This window comes from Solanum verrucosum, unplaced genomic scaffold (assembly GCF_900185275.1).
Source record: "Solanum verrucosum unplaced genomic scaffold, falcon-dt-bn FXZP01000281.1, whole genome shotgun sequence".
Classification (NCBI taxonomy): domain Eukaryota; kingdom Viridiplantae; phylum Streptophyta; class Magnoliopsida; order Solanales; family Solanaceae; genus Solanum; species Solanum verrucosum.
The window spans coordinates 140,082-163,333 of NW_026020554.1; the positions used below are offsets into that span (position 1 = coordinate 140,082).

Sequence of the window (23,252 nt, forward strand, 5' to 3'; positions counted from 1 at the left end):
AATCAAATTGATAAGTCAAATGTGTGTTGTGGGGACACATTACATTAAATAAAGTGGAATTTATTTGCTATAACTTATTTTTATCATTTATATTTGTCATGTTTCGTTTTTTATAGGTAATTTTTTTAACATTTTAAGATATGTTTTTTAATATTAATATGAAAATGATTTTAACTTATAGTATTTTTGTATATATTTTTTAATATCTATATTTAAATTATTAAATCAATCTTATTCAATTTAACTTCAGAGATTAGTCAATTGACTCTCGTAAATGAAACGTAATAAGTAAGAAAATAAAAATACTATATAATATTTGAAAATTGTGAGCTTAACTAATTTAGATTCGCACCACATAAGACTATTTAAATGGGAAAGTGCTCCTAGCTATTAATTTTTTTTTCATTCCAAGGACGGAATCTTAAATCTCAGATTAAGAATAATGAGATATATCTTATTCATCTTACCACATTTTTTAATGATTAAAAAAACAAGATATGTGTATTATTATTTCAATTCAAACAATATTTAGATGAATTAAATTTATTAATTTAATTCATTTTGAGGTGTTCAAAATCATCCTGCACAGTGCACACCATATTTTTCACATGATTGCTTGTCTCTTTGCAGTGAGGGAGTCTAAACTTAGTAGCTTACATTATTTGACAAATAAACTATGTAGCTTCCTAGATTACTTTTATTGACTATTATAGTACTCCATATTCCTATTTATTAAATATGGTTATTTTTAATATCTATATATATTTTCTACTATATAGAAAAGCGAAGCCGACCAAGACGACCAAGGGCATATTAGAAAATCTGACTTCAAGGAAGGGCAAAATAGTAATTAAGTTATCAAGATAGTTAAACCGACCTGAGTAATGAAATTTCTAGAAAGCAGGGACTCTTTATATTCCATGGCGCCTTTCCATGGTAGAGAGTTCCAGAGAAAATCATCGACTCAAAAAGACTCCTCTCATATGATGTTGGATTACAGGTCAGTTATCTCAATCTTTGCTCTAAGCATTTTCTGTTCTCAATCTCAAGGCTTTCAAAGACTGTTCTTTCATATCTCTTCCTTTTCACTGTTGGGTGTTCCAATTTGAGGGTTTTTTTTTTTGCTTAGATTCCTTTTCAGTTCTATTTTACAACTGAACTTGATAGATGATATTGTTATTGTACTGTCTCCCCACTCCCCAATTTCATGGTTGATGATCAATTACACTCCCATCACTTTTCCACTCCAAGCGGCTTTGTCTTGCTTCTCTTCATCATTTCGATTAATTTACAAATGCAGGTATGTTTCTCTTTAGTTTTTACCTAAATTTTCTGTTTCTTTTCCCTTTGTTGTTCTTTTTTTGTTTTTTAAGTTCTCTTCAAATTTAATTATTATCACATATAGGAATATTTCTACTAAAATGATGGTTCATAGATAGGTTGTTAGAAATCAGATTGATTGGAAAAATTAAATATATGAAAGTTAGAAGTCTTAATTGGGGTATGTAGAATTTTGGAGAGATAAACTAAAGATGTCTTTGATCTGCACATTGTAGCATGTTCTATGATGATAAAAAAAAATTTCTGCATTAATTATTCAGCTTATGGTGAAGTAGAACATCCTCCTACAGTTCCATCAGTCATTTCAAACAGGAATCATCCAAGGTCTGAAAGATATGATTCTCGGCACCATTCTTCATGCTCTAGAGCAATACTTATTGCTAGATTTGGTGATAGTGTTGTTCCCATTAACATTGTAAATGGTGAGAGCGATTCTCAACCTTTTATGAGTCGGTTCCAGTCAGAGATAACTACTTCTCTGATTGCAGCTCCGACTGTCAAATTGCCTTGTACTGTGAAACTCGGAGTATGGCATTATGATGTTAATGATCCATGTGCGCCGCTTGATGCTGAAAAATGTTGTTGTGCTTTGTAGGTGAGATAATTTCTATTGTTTCAAAGCTTTGAAGTCTTGATATGCCTTGAAGGGCAACAACTATTTAACTGTCTTTCATGAATTCTGCCTAACATGGAGGCTGCTTCTAAATTTCATGGACAATTTTGTCATGATGGTGCAACTTCAACAGTTATGACCACTGGCTAGCCATTTGTGTCTAAAAGAGTTGTAAGGAGGACCCTGTGTTGTGCCGCGATATCAAGCTTGCTGGGAGGGCAACCTGATCGACAATTTGACATGTCTCAATAGGTTTTCTTGTATCCAACATTTGCTTGATTAAAGAAACTCTAAGTTATGCTTATTGGTAGAAGAAGTGGGAGTATCTATTAATAATAAAAGAAAAAGAGCCTTCATCAATTGACACAGTGAAATAACATTCGTATATATAAGCAATTTATATGGAGAACCATTGGTTGTGAAATAACTATTGGTGGTTGGGACGGTATTGATAAATGACCTTCGTATATATAAGCAATTTATATGGAGAACCATTGGTTGTGAAATAACTATTGGTGGTTGGGACGGTATTGATAAATGACCTCAGATAAAATGCATCTGACACCAACTAAACTGTTATACTCTCAGATAACTTGCGCCTGGCACCAACTAAGCTATTATATGACAAATTCTTCATTGTGTCTCTATCTATGCAGTCGCGATCTAATTTTGGGAACAGTGGACTAGGCCATACTATGTAGGGCATTTCTATGCATTCCCACCACCATACGATTCAGGGATGTATACTTCCGCCTATGGGGCTTATCCAGTATATGGAACTCACCAGCAACAAGTAAGTTGAAAGTCTGCTACCGAGTTTCTCTGCTTGAATGGTGAATGTGCTTACTTCATTTGTTTCAAACTGGGAATGTAGAATTTAATAAAATCCGTCCAAATGAGGAGTGGAATTGAATTTTGACTGGATGAGTTAGTCTCCAAGGGATTCTATTAAACATATATTTAGAAATTTGGACTTTTAGACATAAAACTTCTTGGGGTTATGTATGAGCTACATATATATTCTTTGGAGGAGGCAAGGTAAATACTAAATCTAATGGCTTCGTTTTCTTTTCCTCTCTTCACACTTGCTATTCATTTTTTCATTTATTCATCGTTACTTTCACATATTTGTTTGGTGGTCACTTGGGAACTCTATTACCTTGTAACAGTTTTCATTTATGCTTGTATCTCGAGCAATTAGAGTTGTTCATTGTTTGACTTCATTTCAGGTAAGTACTTTCTCAGGCTCTGCATCAATTGGTTTGTAATCCTAAACTATGTTTTTGGTAGGATTTTGTGATCTCCTGGAGAATGGACTCTAGATAATTTTCTTCTTGTAATATTTCTGTCTTAATCCTTTGAGGAAGTAAAAGCAGAAAATGAATTGGTAGATGAGAAAAAAAAATGAAGGGGAAGCTAACGTTTTTATTTTTTTAAGAAAAAAATTTAAATTGAAGGGGATGCTCTCTCTTTATTTTGTTTCGAAATGAAGTATAAAGTTGGTTGAGCATTTGTTCGATAAGAAATTGTGGCATGGGCATAGATGTTGATCCTTTCTTTGGAGAGTAGGGTCTCTTTTTATATTAAAAGTTCCTGTGGGTTGGTGGTGTACCATATCATGTCTTATTTTCTACTTCGTCATATTTGATTTTGCTTACCATGTTTAATTATAAAGGTAGTTCTATTTGTGCATTGTTATTTGTATTAAGCGAATCTCACTTTTTGCTGGATAAAGAAACGAGACTTCAAATGATTTCTCCAGTTAAGAGATGTTCACAATAACGTTTTATGAAATAGAACTGTAAGTTGCAGTAATGATTGCTCTTATGGAGCTAGACCTGACATTTTGAGAAAAAATATTTTTTCAGTTCTTCTCCTTCAACTTTCAAGAACACTTAGGAACGACCTCTTTCAATGCCATTGCTGTCAGCGGCAACAAAAATATGAAATTTAATTGATACGTGGTTACGCAAGGCTGCAATGCCTCCAACTCCACCATTTGGACTCAGAAGGACGATTCAATATTGCAGCCCTTCCAACATCAATTCACTGCACAAGATAAGTAGTGTAATCTATTGGTTATTGTATGTTACATGCTATTTTTAGCATCGTAATTTTACAGCTAATATACTCTGACAATTAAGATATTTTATCCACCTTTAAACATATAGAAACATCTAGGCAACTATGGTCTATCGTGTTCCTTTCTCTTCAACATCTTTCTTGCCCGAGTAGTTTCTCCATGACGACACTTCAGATTTAACTCATTTTCTCTGTTGTTCCCTATTTCTACTTTTCGTGCAAAAAATAATAATAATTGATCTCTTCTGAACTCCTTTGCTCTTATCAGTAAGTTTTCGTTGTTACCTAATTTTAGATTTTAATATTCATTTGATCCACTGCTTATTGATGTTTTTTCTTTTAGGATAATTACTATGGGCTATATAGAATAATGCCCAGTTATCAATAATGTGTCTATTCTGGTCATGTTGGCATTTTTTTTACGTTCATTGTTAGTTTACTGCTTGTATAATTTCTTAAATGTAATCTTCTATCCTAGCAGACTCCGCTTAACTTCACTTGGTTCATGCCACAACGATCTATTTGGAAGGACAGTTTTAATGCACTCTTGACTATGAAGAAGACAGAATCTTAGTCAAGAACTTAGTTGAAATTTGTCATTATTATGTTTAAGGGGCAACAATTATTAAAACTTTTGATACATTTTAGAGACTCCAATCTACATTTTTCAAATGATATTAGAAAAAATTCATCAAATCAGCAACTGATGCAGCAGGGATTCTTGATAATACGGAAATAACTGTAGTCTCTCTTTGATGCTCTACAACTAGAAGCTACTTATTTTGCTTCTCCGAATTTGATTTTATTATTTAAATTAGTTGAGTTGATAATGAGGGTTAATGTATGGATGCGCTCTCTATAAACTTGCTACTTGAATTTGTTCCTCAACCAACATGGCCTCATCTCTTTGATATATCATAGGAAGTATATCAACTAACTACATTCAACTACGTAGTAACAAATTATGTCGTAGGGTCATTTGAATTGCAACGAAATAATGCCAGTGTATTCTGTTTTACGTGATTTTAAAGTCACTAACAGATATAACTGTGCAGATTGCAGGCCTTAGGACCCTTTGATGTGAAGACTCATACTTCCACAAATATGACACAATCTTTTGTTCCATAATGCCAGTATATTTTGTTTTACATAATTTTAAAGCCACTAACAGAGTTAATATTTGAATTGTAGTAGTAATAGTAGTATTTGTAGCTATATCACAATAAATAAATCAACAGAACTCCGCGCTAAATTACGAAAGTTGCTTCTAAAAAATAATTATTTAAAAACCTTTAGTATGAATGAGACAAAATTGACCTCGAATAATTTGAGGTTGTACTTGATCAATTTTGATGTATATCTATTAGTAATTGATTTATAAATAGTTATATACAAATGTAATTAGTACTCCCATATGTATAATGTTCAACTACATAAATATTTCACTTTGAAAACAAACATTCAATAGAAAGGCATTCACAAAATATATAGATAACACGTTTGACTACTATATTTTGTTCAAGATAATAGTATTTTTATTTACTTTATATATAATGGTGTTTATATGTGATTGTCTCATTTATATTAATCAATTTTATATCACAAATAAGACTACACGTTGGGCCCGTGCTTAGCACGGGCAATACTTATCTAGTAATATATAATAAGCCACAATGCAAATATATATAAACTATTTAGTTATGTTGTAACTATCTTGTTAGCTTTCAACCAAAAGCTAACAAGATTTTTAGTTACATATTTATTATTTAGTTAAATAATAAATATGTCATTGTATGAACTATTTATTATTCATTCCTTTTGAATTTGTTAATCTGATTTGATCCGACACATAGTTTACGAAAGTAAATTAGATTTTGAGAAAAAACATTATTTACGAAAGTAAATTAGATTTTGAGAAAAAAATTTTATTTACGAAAGTAAATTAGATTTTGAGAAAAAACATTAATTGATACTTGAAGTCGGACCCATTAATATCCTTCGAATGTGCAATTTCTTAAAAACAAAAAGTCGGACCCATTATTGATGTATTGAAGGATGCTTTGGTAATTTCCTATGATGAATTCGTTTTGTTTGTTTCTTTTAACTTTATTTTACTATACTAAATAATTGTATAAAATATTATGAATCACGCTAATTAATTACTTATATATTTAAAAGATATAAAAATATATAAAAGATCTGATTGACTCTTCAAATTTTACCGGTGACATATAAATTAGGACAAATGATATAATATATATTTGAAAATTTCTTAGAAAGTACTATAAATTACAGTAATCAACATCTAGAAATATTTCAAAGACAAAAAAATTTGATTGAATCTCAAAAAAAATTTAGTACTACATAAATTGAGAAAGAAGAAATGACCTCTATTATTTGAAAATGGTGTAAAAATATTACAAATCATACAATAAGAATTAACAATTTAAAATTTTAAAAGACTTTAATGTTTTATACCTATTCTATTTCCACTTTGGACAAAAATATCCTCCCAATATGCATATTTTTTAAAACAAAAAGTGAGACCCATTATTGATGTATTCAAGGATGCTTTGGTAATTTTCCTATGATGAATTCGTTTTGTTTGTTGTTTAATTTTTTTAAAATAATTGTATAAAATATTATAAATCACAATAATTATTTACTTAAATATTCAAAAGATATAAAAATATGTAAAAGATCTGATTAACTCTTCAAATTTTATCGGTGACACATAAATTGGACAAATGAAATAATATATATTATTTGAAAATTACTTAGAAAGTACAATAATTTACAATAATTAACAATAGAATATTTTAAAGACAAAAAAATTGATTGAATCTCGAAATTTTATTAGTACCACATAAATTGAGAAAGAAGAAATAACCTTTATTATTTCAAAATTGCGTAAAAGATATTACAAATCATACAACAATAATTAGCAATTTAGAATGTCAAAAGACATAATTTTTTTTTTTACCATAGTTAACAATAATTAAAAATTTAAACTATTTTAAATTAATATTAAAGTTTGATTAACTCTTTAATTTTGTCTTTGTCACATAAATTGAAACAAAAAATGATACATATTGGGCCCATGCTAGTACGGGCTCTGATGTCTAGTAAAAATATAATTGGAAATATTTTTTATGTTCCCATGTATGTAGCGTAATTAGAATTTTGATAGTCAAATTTTTATATTTTTACCATAAATTTGGACATCAAAACTTCAATTTTTTAAAAATAAAATTTATACGTTTGAAAATTATATAACAAGTATTATAAATCGTAATAATTAATAAATTAAAATTTTAAAATATATAAAGAAATTTCAATGAAAAAAATTTGATTGACTTTCAAAATCTCAACTATGCCCTATAAATTGGGACGAAAGAAGAGTTACCTAATATTTCGTGTTGAATTTCTGTTCCGATAATTAATTTGGGCAATTTTTTTCAGTTAAAACAACACTTATTTTAGAAAGGAAGAAATATTTGCAGTTTGTAATCAAACTTTAGCTATGATTATGAGAAGTCTGGTCTTAACAAATCACATTCTTAAATATAAAATGTGTTGATTTTTTAAAATAATTTATTTAGGTGTTTAATTAATTATCAAAAAATGATCTAAAATATTCTTGAACTACTGAAAATTGTATAAAATTACCTTTCATCTACCTATTAGCTCTCAAATACTCTTCACATCCAACTTTGGGTTCAACATTGACCATTTTTTAACAACCATTCAATTAAATAATCTTTAAATACGTGACAATTCTCTATTAGTCACATTTTAAATAAATAAAATCAATTAAGAAATCCATTCATTTCTAATTAGACCCGCCCCATAAGTATTGGAAGAACCAATTACATCACCATTGGATGATCTGTTTTTTGTTCAATGATGACTCACTTTTGTTTCTTCTTTTTTTTTTTCTCTAGAGTCCATCTTCATAAGCATCAAGAATTTTCATTGGTGGATAAATGATAATTTTGTATTATTTTCAATAGTTCGAAGATATTTTAAGTCATTTTTGATTAATTATTTATATATTTAAATAAAATTTTAAATATAAATATAAGTTCTAAACTAAAAGTACTAAGGGATCATTTGATGGGTGTAAAATAAATAATTTTGAATATAGTGTATTAGTACAATGGTTGATTTAGTATATTAAAAATCACATACATTGCATAGTTTCTAAAATAATATATATACTTACCAAAATACATTCTACAAATACAATGAAATTTTTTTTGAAGAGCAATTGGTAACTTTAATCATACTTGTACATACATTAAAAATTACCTTATAACGCGAGATAATCACGTAATCACTCAATTAAGAATAACATAAAAAAAAACACTTAATTTTAGAAAATCAAGACACAAGTCACAACTATTGATACCTATAAACTCATTCAATTAATTTAAATGATTTTTAAAAGAATGATTTATATTATTTTTTTTCATTTTTTTTAAAGGCAAGTCTTTGATTAGCAAAAGTGTCTTTAGCATCTGCAAATTGTAAATTAATCTGCAAAAATAGCTATAAATTAGGCGATGTTTTAGCAACATGTCTGGCTATGGAAGCCAAAAATGTGTTTCTTGATTTCTCCTTTGATGTCCCCCTTCTTCTCCATCACTTCTGCTGTCTGCCATCAACAGTTGAATCAAGAACATGGATTTACCTTTATCTATGCCATAAAAGGTACATGCCCCCTTTTTTTTTATGTGAGCTCCAAAGGTGCAAACTTTATGTCTTTTTGGGGTTTTCATTATTTCCCATTGATTCAAGAACAAAAATTTCTTTTATTATATAAAGGGTGATACCTTTTATTTTGCATGGATGCTGTAAAGATGCAAACTTTATGTCTTTTTTGGGTTTTCACCCTTACACAGGACAGTTGAATCAAGAACACAAATTTCTCTAATTACACAAATGTATGCTGTAAATGTGCAAACTTTGTCTCTTTTTTTGGGTTTGAATCAAGAACAGATATTTGATATTTCTCTTAATATATAAAGGGTGGTACATTTTTTTTATATGTATGCTGTAAATTTGCGAACTTTGTCTTTTTTTTTGGGTGTCATCATTACCCAGAACTGTTGAAACAAGAACAGAAACTTCTCTTATTATATGCTAATTAAAGGTGGTGCCCACTTTTTCTTGTTGTGTATGTGCATGCAATTTGCAAACTTTATATTCTTTTTGTCGTATGTAATGATGTTATTTGTTGGATGTAAAAAAAAGAGAGGAAGTATCTAGATTACCTTTGAGAACAACTTTTTCCATAATTGTGCACCTGTAATGAAGGCACTTAAACAAAAGTTCCCTTTGATTGTGGTGTTAATCTCTAATTTGTTTGTAATTATCCCACATTTCTCCTTTATTTCCCCTTTTTGGGGTTACATAATTTTGGTGGTTGGAAGTAAAGAGTGAGAATTGAAATGATGATAGTTTGAAAATATAAGAAGGAAGCATGGGTTAGTGTAATTATTTGAACAACTGTTTATTATCATTCTTCTTTAACCTTTTTTTGTTTCTGTTTGAAACTTTGGGAAAATTTTTGATCTCCCAACAATTTTTCTTTCTAATGAGATTAAGGCGTAGCCAATGCATTCTTTCTTGTGCCTCCTACTACAAAGTAAGCTTCTTTTATCCTCATTCTTCTAGTTCATGTTCTTAGAATCCTTGTATTTGGTTGAACGTTTGGCTATTTAGTAGCTTGGCTTTATTTATGCAAGTATAGTTGAACAGAACTGGCCAAATTGAGCAAAAAGGGATGTTGATGATTTGTATTTGTATACCCGACTAATTTGGGATTGAGATGTAGTGGTTTTCATTAATGAATGCAAGTGTAGTTGAACAAAACAGGTTGATGAGACTGAATGATAGGCTTTATCAGTTCACACTGCCATTCTTGAATTCCGTTGGCAGTGTGTTAGTTGTTTTGGTTATCTTAGGAAAGATTTGATCTTGATATCTACAATGCTTCCTCTTTCTTCTTGTTCTTTTTCTTGGCATCATTTCAGTTTTCTGAAAGTTTGGTTGTTTATAGCTTGGTTAAGTGCAAACATAGTGGAGTGAAACGGGTCAAATTGAATGAAATGGATTTTGATGATTTGTATTAGCGCACCCCAACTAGTTTGGGATTGAAGTGTAGTAGTTTCCTTTAATGAATGTGAGGCATAGTTGATAGGACTGAATTATAGGTTTCATCAGTTCACACTGCCATTCTTGAATCCTTTGGCCATGTGGAATTGAAGTATAGATTTCATCAGGCAAGATTTGATCTTGAAGTCCTGTGCTTAAAACTTTTGTTCTACTTTGACTGTAGAACAACTTATCATTCTATTAGATTGTATAAGATATAGATCTTAGGTTAGATGATTGAATTGTCATCCCAAATTGTACAGGTTGACTTTAAGAGCATTAACTTGCAACTTTCTGCTGAAATCAGAGTTTGATAGCCAAAGTAGATGGTTGAATTCTGTCATGTTTTCATTTAGTTGTGTCATTTACTTCCATTAGCAATTTATAGTAAAGCAGAATGCACTTCTATTCTAATTTTACCTCACAGAACGTATGAATTCAGGCTGATGAAGATGAAAGTAATTGGCACAGAAAGAAGCTAGATGAGGAGCCAGCATGGTCACATAATCCTCCACACGTAATTTCACAGTTTGCTCAGTGCTTTAGTGAGTGCATATTATTTTTCTAAGTTACCACCTAAATGATTTCATTGATGGTGTCTGCATCTGTATTATCTTTGCCTACTGTTCGGAAAAGTTTCTCCTAGGTAGTGCAACTGGAGTGTATTTTAATATTTCAATCTTTCTATTTTTGTGAAATTCATAGTACAACAAATATGTGATTTTATAATGTCTGTGCTTCTTATACACTGCAATTTTCGGGATGGTCCAAATACAAATTGTTTATTTTTGAAAAGCCATGTGCCGTAATTTTTTTACAACAAAACACTCTGGACGTCAAGTCTCTTTTTCGCTATATATATGTGAGGCTGAGCATCTTCCATCACCAGTATCACTATCCAGAAAGAAGTCTTCATAATTTAGTTGTAGAGGCTGGATAAGCACAACGGGGCAAGTATACAGCCTAATTAGGATAAGCCAATGAGCATGGTATATGATAGACTAGTCCATGGAGTAAACTACAACGTGAAGCATAGTGAAAAGAAGCACTTTAATATAAACTTCAAGAAGCACCTCTTAGATTCTTTTTTGTTAGGGCTGTTGTTCCTTTTACTTAATATATAAAGCGATATGTGTACATTTCCATTGTTATTTGTTCATTTCACTTATCAGACTTTGATGGCTGTAGCTAATGCTATGGTTGGACCACGAGCATGGATAGGAGGAATCTTCAACCGCTCGAGCAATAAACGACTTGGAAGCGATAAATATCTTAACTACCCTTTAACTCCTCATCAGGTAAACCAAAGAACCATATTGGCATTTGAGGTTATCTTACCTCTGTTTCGTGTCCTATCTGGTTGAATCAGTTCCTTTGTTAAGTGGTTCTTTCTGTTGGTAGAAATTTGTTGAGACTGTTTTGGATATTTTATTTTACTTACCATTGTAATTTATACCTTCTTAACATTGTGAATTTTTGCATGTATATTTAATTTCTTCCAGGAACAAAGCTTACACGGGCTTCAAGAACGGCTAGGAGTACCTTTTGATGAAGCACGCCTAGATCATCAAGTATTTCCAAAATGCTTGTTCTATTTTTATATCGTGCTAATTTTGGTTTAGTTACCATAAAACAATATTTTAAAGATAGTGAAATTGCAATTGCTACTGTCACGTAGAGGCATTTTTTCATAAGGGGCTTGGAATACTATATTTATTGATCCAAGTTATCTATCATATTGTTTTAAAAAGATATGTAGTTGTGTACACTTCATATGAAAATCGTTTATACTAGATAGACGTATTTTTCAGAATGATTAAGAATTATGTTATACTAGTAAAATTCCCATAACCGTTTTGTCCAGTCATAGGATCATACAACAAGATATTGAAACTTTATAGGAATTATGAAGTTCTAATCCTGTCTGATTGGTGTTCTACTATCGGTTACAAGTATTATGCTGGACAAATGTTTTCAGATAACTAGTGATATTGCAGACCGAAACAAGCTATGCACTAGTTCTCGAAACAAATCTAAAATTTGCATGGTCCATAGTCACTCTCATTAATTCAATATGCTGAAATTTTGTAAGAAATCACGTAAACATTCTGTCTCTCTAATTTCATGGAAAGCACCGACGTCTCTATGTTATTACATTTTATCTTAACGATATATCAGTATTTATGATCATATCAGAGTAGTAACTTAGTTTATAAAAGTTGAAAAAGATTGTACCTCAGCATTTTTCTTCTGATTTTGTTTCTATCTGTACCTGCATCTCTTTCGAATTATAATCTCATTTATGTTTTTCTGGCTACAACCTGTATTTTAGAACATAACTAACTCCAATTTTCAGGAAGCTCTTCGAGATTTATGGAATGCAGCATTTCCAAATGTTAAGCTTAAAAGTTTGATCTCCGAGCAATGGAAAGATATGGGCTGGCAAGGAGCAAACCCATCAACTGACTTCAGGTCAAGTTCACCCTTTAAGATGTTAAATGTTTTGTCAAGACATGTAGATACTTTGGTCGCTTTTCGTAGCAAGAAATGTGTAAAGACCTCTTGGAAGGAGGAGATCGTTTATGTTTTTCAACTGTATTAATTAACATGAGTAGTGTTTCTTTTTCATCTCTAGGGAAGAAGGTATCCAACTATTCATTTGCAACGCTTGTCTAATTGCATTTCTATAACAATGAGTAGATAACTAAGGATTAGAGAAAAGTGATTCATCGTCTTGTTCACTTTTAACCAATGTAAAGTAACACTGAGATAGTGAGATATTTATCTCATTTGTAAAATCTTCTTGTTGCAGGGGTTGTGGATTTATTTCGCTCGAGAATTTGCTGTATTTTGCAACAAGATATCCGGTATGATTGTTCAGCTGTTCTGCAAAGAGCTTAAGCTGCTCCGTAAAATTGGTGTTCTCTTTAGGTGTTCGTAGTATGATTGTCACATAATAACATAACTAATTGTGGATATTCAAAATCAAGGCTTGTTTTCATAGGTTGCTTTTCAAGCAAAGTGGATTGAGAGCAACGTGGGAGTATCCATTTGCAGTTGCTGGGATTAATGTTACATTCATGTTGATTCAGATGCTCGACTTATTCTCAGGTGAATAGTTTGCTGCAAATTTGTGTAACTGCTCATTGGAATGATTTTCAAAAATCAGAAACGCTAAACATTGACAATTCTACTGAAGATTCTCTTAAGTTTTAAGTACTCTCGCCATTTCAATTTGTTTGTCTGGTCTTGACTTGACACGATGTTTAAGAAAGTAAAGATATGTAGAATGTATCAAAATGTCCCTAACGGACTAAAAGGAGGGTAAGACAAACAAATTTAAATGGAGGGAGTAATTCGTACTTACTAAATATCATCTCCTATGTTTCTTGTACTCTCCAAAATGTTGTTGCACTCGTATCGGATCCTGCGAAAATGCATTACTTTTGAAGGATTCGACTCACACCCAACAACATTTTTGGAGAGTACAAGCAACATAGACCATCTCTTCTGCTTTCAGATATCAATATATATCATCTTATCTTCTTTTTTTCTGCACTGATTTATGGCTGGTTTTTCTTTGAGTTTTCGTTTTCTCTACTAGTATGTAAACTAGTTTCAGCTGGTGATCATTATGATTATGCTTGGAATTTAAAAACCGTCGGCATTTTAGCATATATGAACAGACATTAATACTTCTTTTTCTCTTGCAGAAAAACCAAAGTGTCTTCCAGGATTAAATTTTGTTAAGTTGATAGGAGGTAAGCCAGAAAATTAATTGAAGTAGTTGTGAATCACTGTTCTATTTAGATGAACTTTGCTTTCTGAAAAAAAAAAACCTGCAGAAGATGACGAGGCGTTTGATGTTCTATACTGTATAGCATTTGCGATGATGGATGCGCAGTGGCTGGCTATGCGTGCTTCATACATGGAGTTTAATGTACACACACTCTCTCTCTCTCTCTCTCTCTGTCTATCTATCTCTGTATGTATGTGTGCGCGCACATCTCTCTCAGTAAGTAACACATAGGCTATGTTGACCATATGAGGAGCATGTCACGAGCTTATGGATTAAGATCAACGTGTGTGATTTTAGAAAATGTTAATGCTGATTATTTTCTAATCGAACACAAGCAAAAGAAAAAGGCTCCGATGAAACAAGGCATATGAAAACGAAACGAGCAGTTTGATCTGTTGTTATCTAGATGAATTGGTAGCTTACACTCTATTCTATGTTTTCTACTAAACTGTTTTTGTGTCTCATTCCATCAGAACGTTTTGCAAGCGACGAGGATGCAGTTAGAGAGGGAACTATCATTAGATGATATACAAAGAATAGAAGATCTGCCAGCATTCAACCTGATATAGTAAGTAAACACACTTCTTGTTCCCCGGATTCTTCAATAATGTCGACAGGTGGTGTGTGTCGGAAAGGATCTGACCTGGTACGACAACATTTTTGTAGTATCCGAGCAACATAAGTTAAAAGATAGGCAGAGTGTAATAAAATGATTTAGATATAGCCAAAACCTGAAGAGTTTTGTACAAAAGGTGATGGTTTTGGCTACTCAATATGAAATATAGAAAAATTGTAGTGGTTTTTTTTTAACTTTTATTCTTCATTTTGTTTTGTATAATATTGGATTGAGATTAGTTTAAATACAACGATATAGACAATGAAGATTCATATGGTCAATTTCAACTTAAACGTTATTGAATAGACAAAAGAAGTGGTTGTTAAGTTTCTGGGGAATCGAACCTTCCGTCAATCAACTGAGCTACTAAAACTTTCTGATGATCCAATAGGGCAGTGACATGTGGCATGTTTTGCTTTTACTTTTCATTCATAGATCATTTTGCAAATCTAACCACTTTCTGCATTTGTAATACGTTGCATTTACAAATTTAGTAAACTATTAATAAATTAGCCAATGCGATGATGCCTAACACATCCAAAAAGTCACAGTGTGGAAAATTCTTAGCAATTAGTGATGGATTAAATACCAAACTTTATTGGAATTTCTACAAACATAATGTTGTCATGTCATTGGACCACAAAAATCGATCGTAAAATCTTTTTATTAATGTATTTCAACTTGTTATACTAGAAAACTTAATTTATTAATGTCAAGTTATTTTATGAACGAATATCAATAATTATCTTTTTAAATGACTTGATAATGTAGAAATTTTTTCATTCTCACTTCTAGAAATTAAATTGAATTCTACTTGAAAATGCAACAACATGCCCCATGTGTAGATATAAGTTGTTTGGTGGGAATTTGCCTAAAATTTCTCCAATTGTCATATGGTTAGTAGTTGTGCTTTTAAGATAACATGATGTTTTTTGTCTCCAAAAATGAAATTCATCTATATATATATATATATATATATATAATTTTATTATGTTATACTTGAGTTGAGGATCTATCGAAAAACAACATTTTACCTTTATAAGATAGGAAAAAAGGTTATGTATTTTGCTTAGGCCTCACTTATGAAATTACATCGAATATGTTATTGTTGTAAGAATATAATAGTAGCATTATTGGTACCTCAAACTTTTGAAAATGAAAAAAACTATACTGAAAATCTTATCGTAAAAAATGTGTCTTATAATACACGAATTTGAATTATTTCAAACTTTCATACGCAACACTAGATTATGAGCTTTCATTCGTTAATTAGGGGCATAATTTTGCAAAGTGGACCTTTCTTATGCTCAACAAGTCAAGGTTAATAAATTGGACACACAATTAAGTTCTTGATTAATACTGCTTTGTAGTTTGTACATCATCCTAGGAACAAAATATTAGGTAAAAGTCCAAGATAATTAATTCCAATGGGATAATTAATGGACGCAAAAAGTCGAAACCTAACTCTTAAAGTGTTGAATGACTTCGCCTCTCTATCGATGTGTCTGCGTTATGTTGAGAACATTTTTGTAATTTTAAACCTCTTTGTTGATATATTTGTTATATGTCGAGGATATTTTTGAAATATCAATGGTTATACTTTAAATGTGTTTTACCAATGTTTTTTCACTTATAGTTGAGTTTTAACTTCTACGTCAAAATATTGATAACATTAATAAATATTTATCAAATAAGAATTTGAGACGCTTTTTTTTAAAAAATAGACTAAAAAGATAAGTGTGTTAAGTAAACCAAGACAGAAAAAATATATAAGACCACTTTTAATATAATTTGTTGGGTCTGTGTTGATTGTTAAATATTTAGTATATTAAAGTTAAACGATAGATTAAGGATTAGAGGATGTGAAGACAAGATTAGTTGAGTAAACTATCCAATATGGACCGACAACGGATGATTCCCACTAATTGTTTATCTTTTTTCTTCACATTTCATTCTTGACCTAATAACTATTTCTCTTTCGAGAAGGAAATTACTTATAAATTAAAATCGAACTCAAGAATATATTTGATTGGTCGGATGTTAGATCGATAAATATTCAATCGCATCATCATGACAATGATGAATGTTCAACTTTAGTTAGATCTCTTTTTTCTCAATAAAAATAGAAGAAAAAAAAGTCCGAAGGCTAATCCAACCACTGATGGCTAGAATCTATCTCTCATTTTGGACATTTTTGTATTTTACCTCAAATTTTTTTATTTTTTTTTCCAAATCATGACTTGTGTAGTGAGATAATTTAAGAATGTAAGTGAGTACCTAATAGTATTTTATTACAAGAGATAAAAATTTAGTACAAGCACATAGTTTTAAAATAGTGTACTAAACTACATGTTTCCTCATGTCCATTTTAAACATAGTTTTAAATTAAAAAAAAACAGTTTGATGCATTAAGTTAGTGAAAAAATAATTTTAACGTGATTGATAAAATTATTCTTAAGTAACTATAGATTACGAGTTTAAGCTATAAAAAAAAGACATTTTAAAGAAATGCAGAATAAGACAACTTTAAATATTGTTTAAGGTTTTAAAAAAAGAGTGAATACTGTTGAGAAGATTTTTGGAATATTGTATAAATTATTAATTAGACCAAGGTAAAATTTGGGGAAAAAAAGTATTAATGCTTTTTAATTTTTTAAAAGTGATGAGTACTTTATTTTGGACCAAATTTATTTGACTAAAAGGACACTTAAAAATGGACTACAGATGGTAGTATATCTTTTCTACTCTATAAATCAGTGATGTGATATTTATTTATTTTTAGTATTGATCGCTAATATAAGTTCATGCAGTGTGAAATTTATTTATAAGAATTTTTGTTTCCTAACAAATTTTTTTTATATATATATCAAAGATTCAGACTTAAAGCCTCTATTAAAAATTAAAAAAATCTTATCCATCTTATTACAATCACCATTTCTGATTTGACAGTTTTGTTGACAATGTGCATCTGTTTTTGCCACTAGTTGTATGAGAGTAAAGAGGAAATAATTTCATGTGAACATAAGATAATGTCCTAAGAAGATTTTTTGTATTAATTTCTAAGATCTCTTATGTTAACACTAAACAAAATATATATTTAGTGGTAGTAGATTATTTTTTTTTAACAACAATATTTATTGTTACAAAAATATTTAACGATAATTAATATCATTGCAGTTAAAATCACTAAAAATTTTAACAGTATTTATATAGAATGTTGGTTATAGATATTCATATTTATAATATATCTGCAATTATATTATTACTGTTAAATCATTTATTTGTTATAGTATCACTTTCATTGATCTCCATTTTTGTTTTGTGTGTGAAGCTGAATTGATCAGATCAACAAACTTTGAATATCAAATAATTAAAAAAAAACCTCCCCCCCCCCCCCCCCCCCAGCAAACTTATGTCTAGATTTTTATTTCAATTCACACAAATATAACAATAATATATTTAATAATAATTTTATAATAAGAAAAATAGTGTACATAATATTATCCCTACCTTATAATGGACAATTTAAAAATATTTTTTCAACTCTATAGAGTATATAACCAACATTCTATTACTTCATTCAAGTTTGAATTATTTATTGCAATTTGTAAAGAGGAGCCCACATAAGGTTTTAGACTTTTAGGGAGATCAATTAAAGTATCAACTAACTCATTCAATGTGAATACCGGTATCGGTCGAGTCAATTTGTGCGCACATCAATTATTTCATTAAAATTTGTGGTACTTGTCTATTGGATTTTTTACTAATATCTGGTATTCGCATTGGCATCCGACTAAATTCGCATTTACGTGTGAAAGTCCTACATTGAAGAGACACACTCTCTGACAAAGATGACTTCATACCTAAGACAGAAACTCGAGATTTCTTATTAAGGATGAACTGAAATTCGACTTAATTCGAATTATATTAGGAAGTCCTACATTAAAGAGAAACACTCCCTAACAAAAATGATTTCATACTTAAGGCTCAAACCAGAAACTTTTGAATAAGGATGAATTGAAACTCAACTAAATTCGAATTTACGTTGGCAGTCCAACATTGAAAAGAAACACTCCCTAACAAAGACAACTACATTCCTAAGGCTTCAACTCGAGACCACTGATTAAGAATGAAATGAAACGCGACTAATTGCAAATCTATGCTTGGAAGTTCTACATTGAAGGGTAAATCCTCTCTAATAAAGATGATTCCATATCTAAGGCTCAAATCCAAGACTCTATAATTAAGGATGAATCAAAACTCGACTCTAATTCAAATCTATTCTAGGAAGTTCCACATTGGAGGGTAAATACTCTCTAATAAATATGACTACATACCTGAGGCTCGAACTTGAGACTAGTGATTAAGGATGAATGAATACTTACTACTCCATCACTCCCAACAATGTTTAGGCATGTGTAAATAGGATTTGAACCATGATTTTTCATAGTGTTATCTTTTCTTGCAATTTGTCTGCATTGCAATTAGATCAACTACTAGAGTAATAGATTAGTTCTTTCTCTGTATAAACATCACATATTTAGCATAACAATTTTACAAAGCACAAGACCAACTAAACAAATGAAGGGTTGCAAGAACTGCATTCAAGAGAAAGGACTTCATTGACATCTGATGTGCCCCGATTTAGTCCACAGTTACAACGAGCCACTACAGCTCGTCTCATGCTTCATCTCAAGTTTTATCGCGTAAAAGCTAGGCTCGTTCCTATACAAAAAAGTAGTCACAGAAATCACAAGCATAAGATTACTGCGATCCTCGACTTAGGAAAAGGAAGGGACTGCATAAAAGCCTAATGCCTTTACATAAGATGCATTGACGATTCTCAGTTCAAAGGCTGATCATGCTTTCAAGTGACAAAACAAGATTCCAAAGTAGAAAAGGATTTCCGGTAGTCAATTCCATTGTTAGCGTGCAAAGATGATTTCATCGTTCAAGTTTTTCATCAACCACGACGAATACTCATGTAGTTGAAGTCATGGTGCTGAACCCCCAATTGTTTTAGCCAAGAATCAGCCACGCTAAAAAGTGACATCAGCCTTTCTTGGTCCCTTCCGTTTCTATCAGAAATCCACACGTCACCCTGCATCTTGTAAGTGGCCAAACCGAAAGGTGGGAGAGAGATGCTCTCCCCTTCCTTTCTTTTCCTACTACCATTCTCCATGTCATCTTCAAGGTCCATATCTGGACAAGAAATGAAGAATATGGAGTAAAGAATATTCCGAATAGACACTAGTAGAGTAAAGAATAAAAGCTTGGAATTGAAAGGGAATATAAGCAATGGTGAATTCACTTGTTCAAAGGACAAAAGGAATAATACCTTGAAAAGAAGAAGAAAGGGTGTGGAAAGTGAGAAAGCACGTCGATAAGTCCTTAATGGTTCTCCCCATGGGAATGTGATATATCGGATACCTACATTTTTTCACCTCAATAAAGTTAGTGACCCGATCATTCCTTTATTCCCTTTTCCATATTTGATGGTTACAAAGAAAGAAGCAAGACAGAAACAATAAAAGAATAAAGCATCAATGACATGGTATCATGTAGGATATGCTACAGAGAAAACATGATCGCCTGATTCTTCTTGGCCACTAACGGAAGGTAAATATAAAATTTTACGTCACCTTATATAAGTACTTGGATGGAAACATAGTTTAATGCATCTAAATCACTTCAATTTGATAAAGTCATATAGATTAACGACAGATTCCGAGATCATAAGTTGCAAACAGAGAGTAAAGGCTGCTATACCAAGCAACTGCCATCCAACTAGCCGGCGAAAGATCTACACTTCTCAATGACATTAGTCCAGGGTATCTTTCAGCAAAGCCATTAATCTGAAAGGCAGCATGAGCTGGTGTTAGACTCACGTCAATCAAAAGAAAGAAACATATTTTGAACATACAAACCACATATTTCACATGGAATTAATACTCTTATCATCATAAAACAGCATTACATTAATCTAACTTCATAAAGAAAGAACATATGCTTCTAATTATATATCAGATGATATGATATTATGCTACTGATGGTTTCGGGAAAAAACTGTATAGAGGGCGTTTATTAGTTGATTATACTAATTAAAACAAATATTCCATTTTATGCCTATGATTTATAGGCTATAATCTAATGGCTTAAAGGAAGAAAATTAAGAAGCAGAAGAAACTGCAACATTCTACATGATGAACTACAACAAACTTATCTGATTCTACCACATAATTTCACAAAGTACATTATAAGAAGCGAGAAAAGTAACTAACACCTAACATGGTAACACTCCATAACTCTATATAGATTTCTTTATTGCACAAAAATGACATGATCTGGTAAAGATGATACCTTATCCATTAGAGGAACTCTTCCATATGGAGTACATCTCTCGAAATACTGAAAATATAGGTAGCCCAATCTATCATTCGTTCTGCTTAAGCTATCTTGTTCAACTACACCTTCCTCAGAGGAGCATCCGTCCCACCTCGATAGCTTTTCATTCTCGCTCTCATCACTTAACGAATCGCTGAAAGAATCCCTCATCTCGCAAACAGATTCGGCCTCCTCCCTAAAAGGAACACACATTTTTACAAAATCATTGTAATTTGACGTGTTATAACAGTGTCAGTTACCTGTTCATTCTTCTGCATAACCATTATTGACCTTAGTTGGTTCACCAAGTAATCAACAAACTAATGAAGGAGTCAACTTCAGGAAACACATGATCACCAAAAAAAAGGCAACAATTCTAAAACCAGTGTAACTTCAACAGAAAGCAAGGAACCACCTTTACAAATTTTGACCAGCTCAACATAGTGCATAAACATTCAACCTTCCAACTTTTAGAAATATATTTAAAAAGGCAAAAACACCCTCCATCCCCCCCCCCCCCACCCCCACCCCAAACCAAATTCTAGTGCTACAATCAACAAACTTATGAAGGACTAAACTTCAAGAAACACATGATCACCAAAATAAACAACAATTCTAAAACCAGTGTAAACTTCAACAGAAATCAAGAAACCACCTTGTCCAAATTTTGACCAGCTCAACATAGTTCATAAGCATTAACCTTGGCGGTGGAGCTAGGATTTTCACAAAGGGGTTCAACATATACTATATTTACATATAAAAATTCAGATGAATCCCCTCGGCCCCACCTGACTCCGTTCGTGATCAAGCTTTCCAATTCTTAGAAAAACATTTAAAGAAGCAACAACCCCCTCACCCCCAAACAACAACCAAACTCTAGTATTATGATCAAATTGAGATAAAACAAGAATGTAAACAAAAGGGGTATACCTTAAAAAGTTTGCAGGTGAAGTGCTGGTAAATATTTGAATTGCTGAAAGATAAGGAACATAATATTGAACCAAAGTTTCCCCTGTATCCAATCTAATAGGTATTCCAGCCCCATAAGCACTCCATTCATCAAAACAATTCCAAAGATCAGCCAACTTGAAATATTCCACCTTTTCCCTTTCCCATGGATGCCATAGCTTATTCAGGTTTCTAATCTCACTCTACACCAACAAAAACCAAAAAATTAATAATCATATAAACACAAAATTATACACACAATCAAGAAATAAAATTTATCAAATAAAAAACAAACCTTGGCTAGAAACTGAGATGGGACTAATGGGGTTGTACAATTAAGAAAACAATCAAGATTTGATTGCATTGAACCCTTTTCCATTGTCATTAATTATACAAAAGAAAAACACAAAAAAGAGAGAAATTGAGAAAAAAATAAAAGAAAAAAAAACAGAAACTTTTTCTCTCTTTCTCTCTCACCAAAGAATGAAACAGAGACAAAAAAAAAAAAAAAAACAGGGTAAGAGAAGAGGGGAGATAAAAACGGGATTTTATGTATTATATATGGAAAAACATAACATAAAGTTTTGATTTTTATGCTTCCGATGACCGGAAACCGATGATTCCGGCGAGATTTTCTGACAACAGTCAAAACCCACAAGCTAAAATTAACAGTAATTTCAGCTAAAACTTTTCAAGATTACTCAAACCCAAGAAAAAACAGAGACTTTTCTTTGATTTTCAGAGAAATTAACACAACCCCACAAAGCAAAAATATTACCCACGAGTTCCGGCAAATAGATTTAAGAAGAAAATGAAAAAAAGTTTGGACTTTAGGAAGACATTTGTGTGACGCGAAAAAAACAGCGGAAATTAAGGTGGTGAGATAAAATTTTATTGGACTCTTTCTAATATAAAGGGATGATGAGTACGACTCGTTAAGACAAGAGAGTGTTGCTTGGATAAAAACGACTTATGACTAATGAGTGTGATCAAGACTCGTTAAAAGGAAAGGAATCCATCATAAGTATTGAGATACAATGATAAGTATATTTTAAAATTTATAATTGAAGGTTTTAAATTTAACTTTTTTTTATATAAAAATATTATTTTTATTTGGAAGCATTATAATGTTTAATATGAATTTAAATTTTAATATAAATATCGAACAGAAAATAAGAAATAACGATATACAGAAGAGAAGGGATTTACATAAATATATTCTTTTTTGTATTGGTATTTAAAAGTTATTTGTAAATTATTTTTCTTATGTTTAATGATAAAATTTGAAATTAAAAATATCCTCAAGGTTG

The 23,252-nt window shown here is 31.2% G+C and overlaps 2 protein-coding genes across 9 annotated transcripts; one reads left to right on the forward strand and one right to left on the reverse strand.

Moving 5' to 3' along the window:
- Positions 1 to 8,526: 8,526 nt before the first annotated feature.
- Positions 8,527 to 14,588, forward strand: LOC125810103 (uncharacterized). 8 transcript variants are annotated; one of them, XM_049489631.1, is made up of 11 exons: positions 8,625 to 8,749; positions 8,941 to 8,989; positions 10,638 to 10,740; positions 11,384 to 11,493; positions 11,698 to 11,766; positions 12,552 to 12,667; positions 13,008 to 13,062; positions 13,186 to 13,306; positions 13,909 to 13,956; positions 14,041 to 14,135; positions 14,468 to 14,588. In XM_049489631.1, exons 1-11 carry the CDS (start codon positions 8,625 to 8,627, stop codon positions 14,561 to 14,563), a joined length of 987 nt encoding a protein of 328 aa, XP_049345588.1. In that variant the 3' UTR covers positions 14,564 to 14,588. The 8 variants fall into 8 exon arrangements, with proteins under 8 accessions (XP_049345582.1, XP_049345583.1, XP_049345581.1 ...); XM_049489625.1 differs by lacking the exon at positions 8,941 to 8,989 and having other exon boundaries at positions 8,527 to 8,749; positions 14,468 to 14,580; XM_049489626.1 differs by lacking the exon at positions 8,941 to 8,989 and having other exon boundaries at positions 8,527 to 8,749; positions 10,638 to 10,712; positions 14,468 to 14,580.
- Positions 14,589 to 19,572: 4,984 nt separating this feature from the next.
- LOC125810151 (uncharacterized) lies at positions 19,573 to 22,817 on the reverse strand. Its single transcript, XM_049489671.1, has 6 exons — positions 22,238 to 22,817; positions 21,925 to 22,145; positions 20,971 to 21,190; positions 20,380 to 20,465; positions 19,949 to 20,040; positions 19,573 to 19,812 (listed from the first exon to the last, which is right to left on the reverse strand). Exons 1-6 carry the CDS (start codon positions 22,325 to 22,327, stop codon positions 19,574 to 19,576), a joined length of 948 nt encoding a protein of 315 aa, XP_049345628.1. The 5' UTR covers positions 22,328 to 22,817; the 3' UTR covers position 19,573.
- Between the last annotated feature and the right edge of the window lie 435 nt (positions 22,818 to 23,252).

Bases quoted from the DNA above. Each gene is read 5' to 3' on its own strand.
- LOC125810103 (XM_049489631.1), top strand. From the start codon at position 8,625: ATGGAAGCCAAAAATGTGTTTCTTGATTTCTCCTTTGATGTCCCCCTT. The intron at 11,767-12,551 runs GTATTTCCAAAA...TCCAATTTTCAG, and splicing joins AAGCACGCCTAGATCATCAA to GAAGCTCTTCGAGATTTATG. The intron at 13,063-13,185 runs GTATGATTGTTC...TTCAAAATCAAG, and splicing joins ATTTTGCAACAAGATATCCG to GCTTGTTTTCATAGGTTGCT.
- LOC125810151 (XM_049489671.1), bottom strand. From the start codon at position 22,327: ATGACAATGGAAAAGGGTTCAATGCAATCAAATCTTGATTGTTTTCTT. The intron at 22,146-22,237 runs GTTTGTTTTTTA...TTGTTGGTGTAG, and splicing joins CATCTCAGTTTCTAGCCAAG to AGTGAGATTAGAAACCTGAA. The intron at 19,813-19,948 runs GTATTATTCCTT...TTTCTTGTCCAG, and splicing joins CCTTTCTTCTTCTTTTCAAG to ATATGGACCTTGAAGATGAC.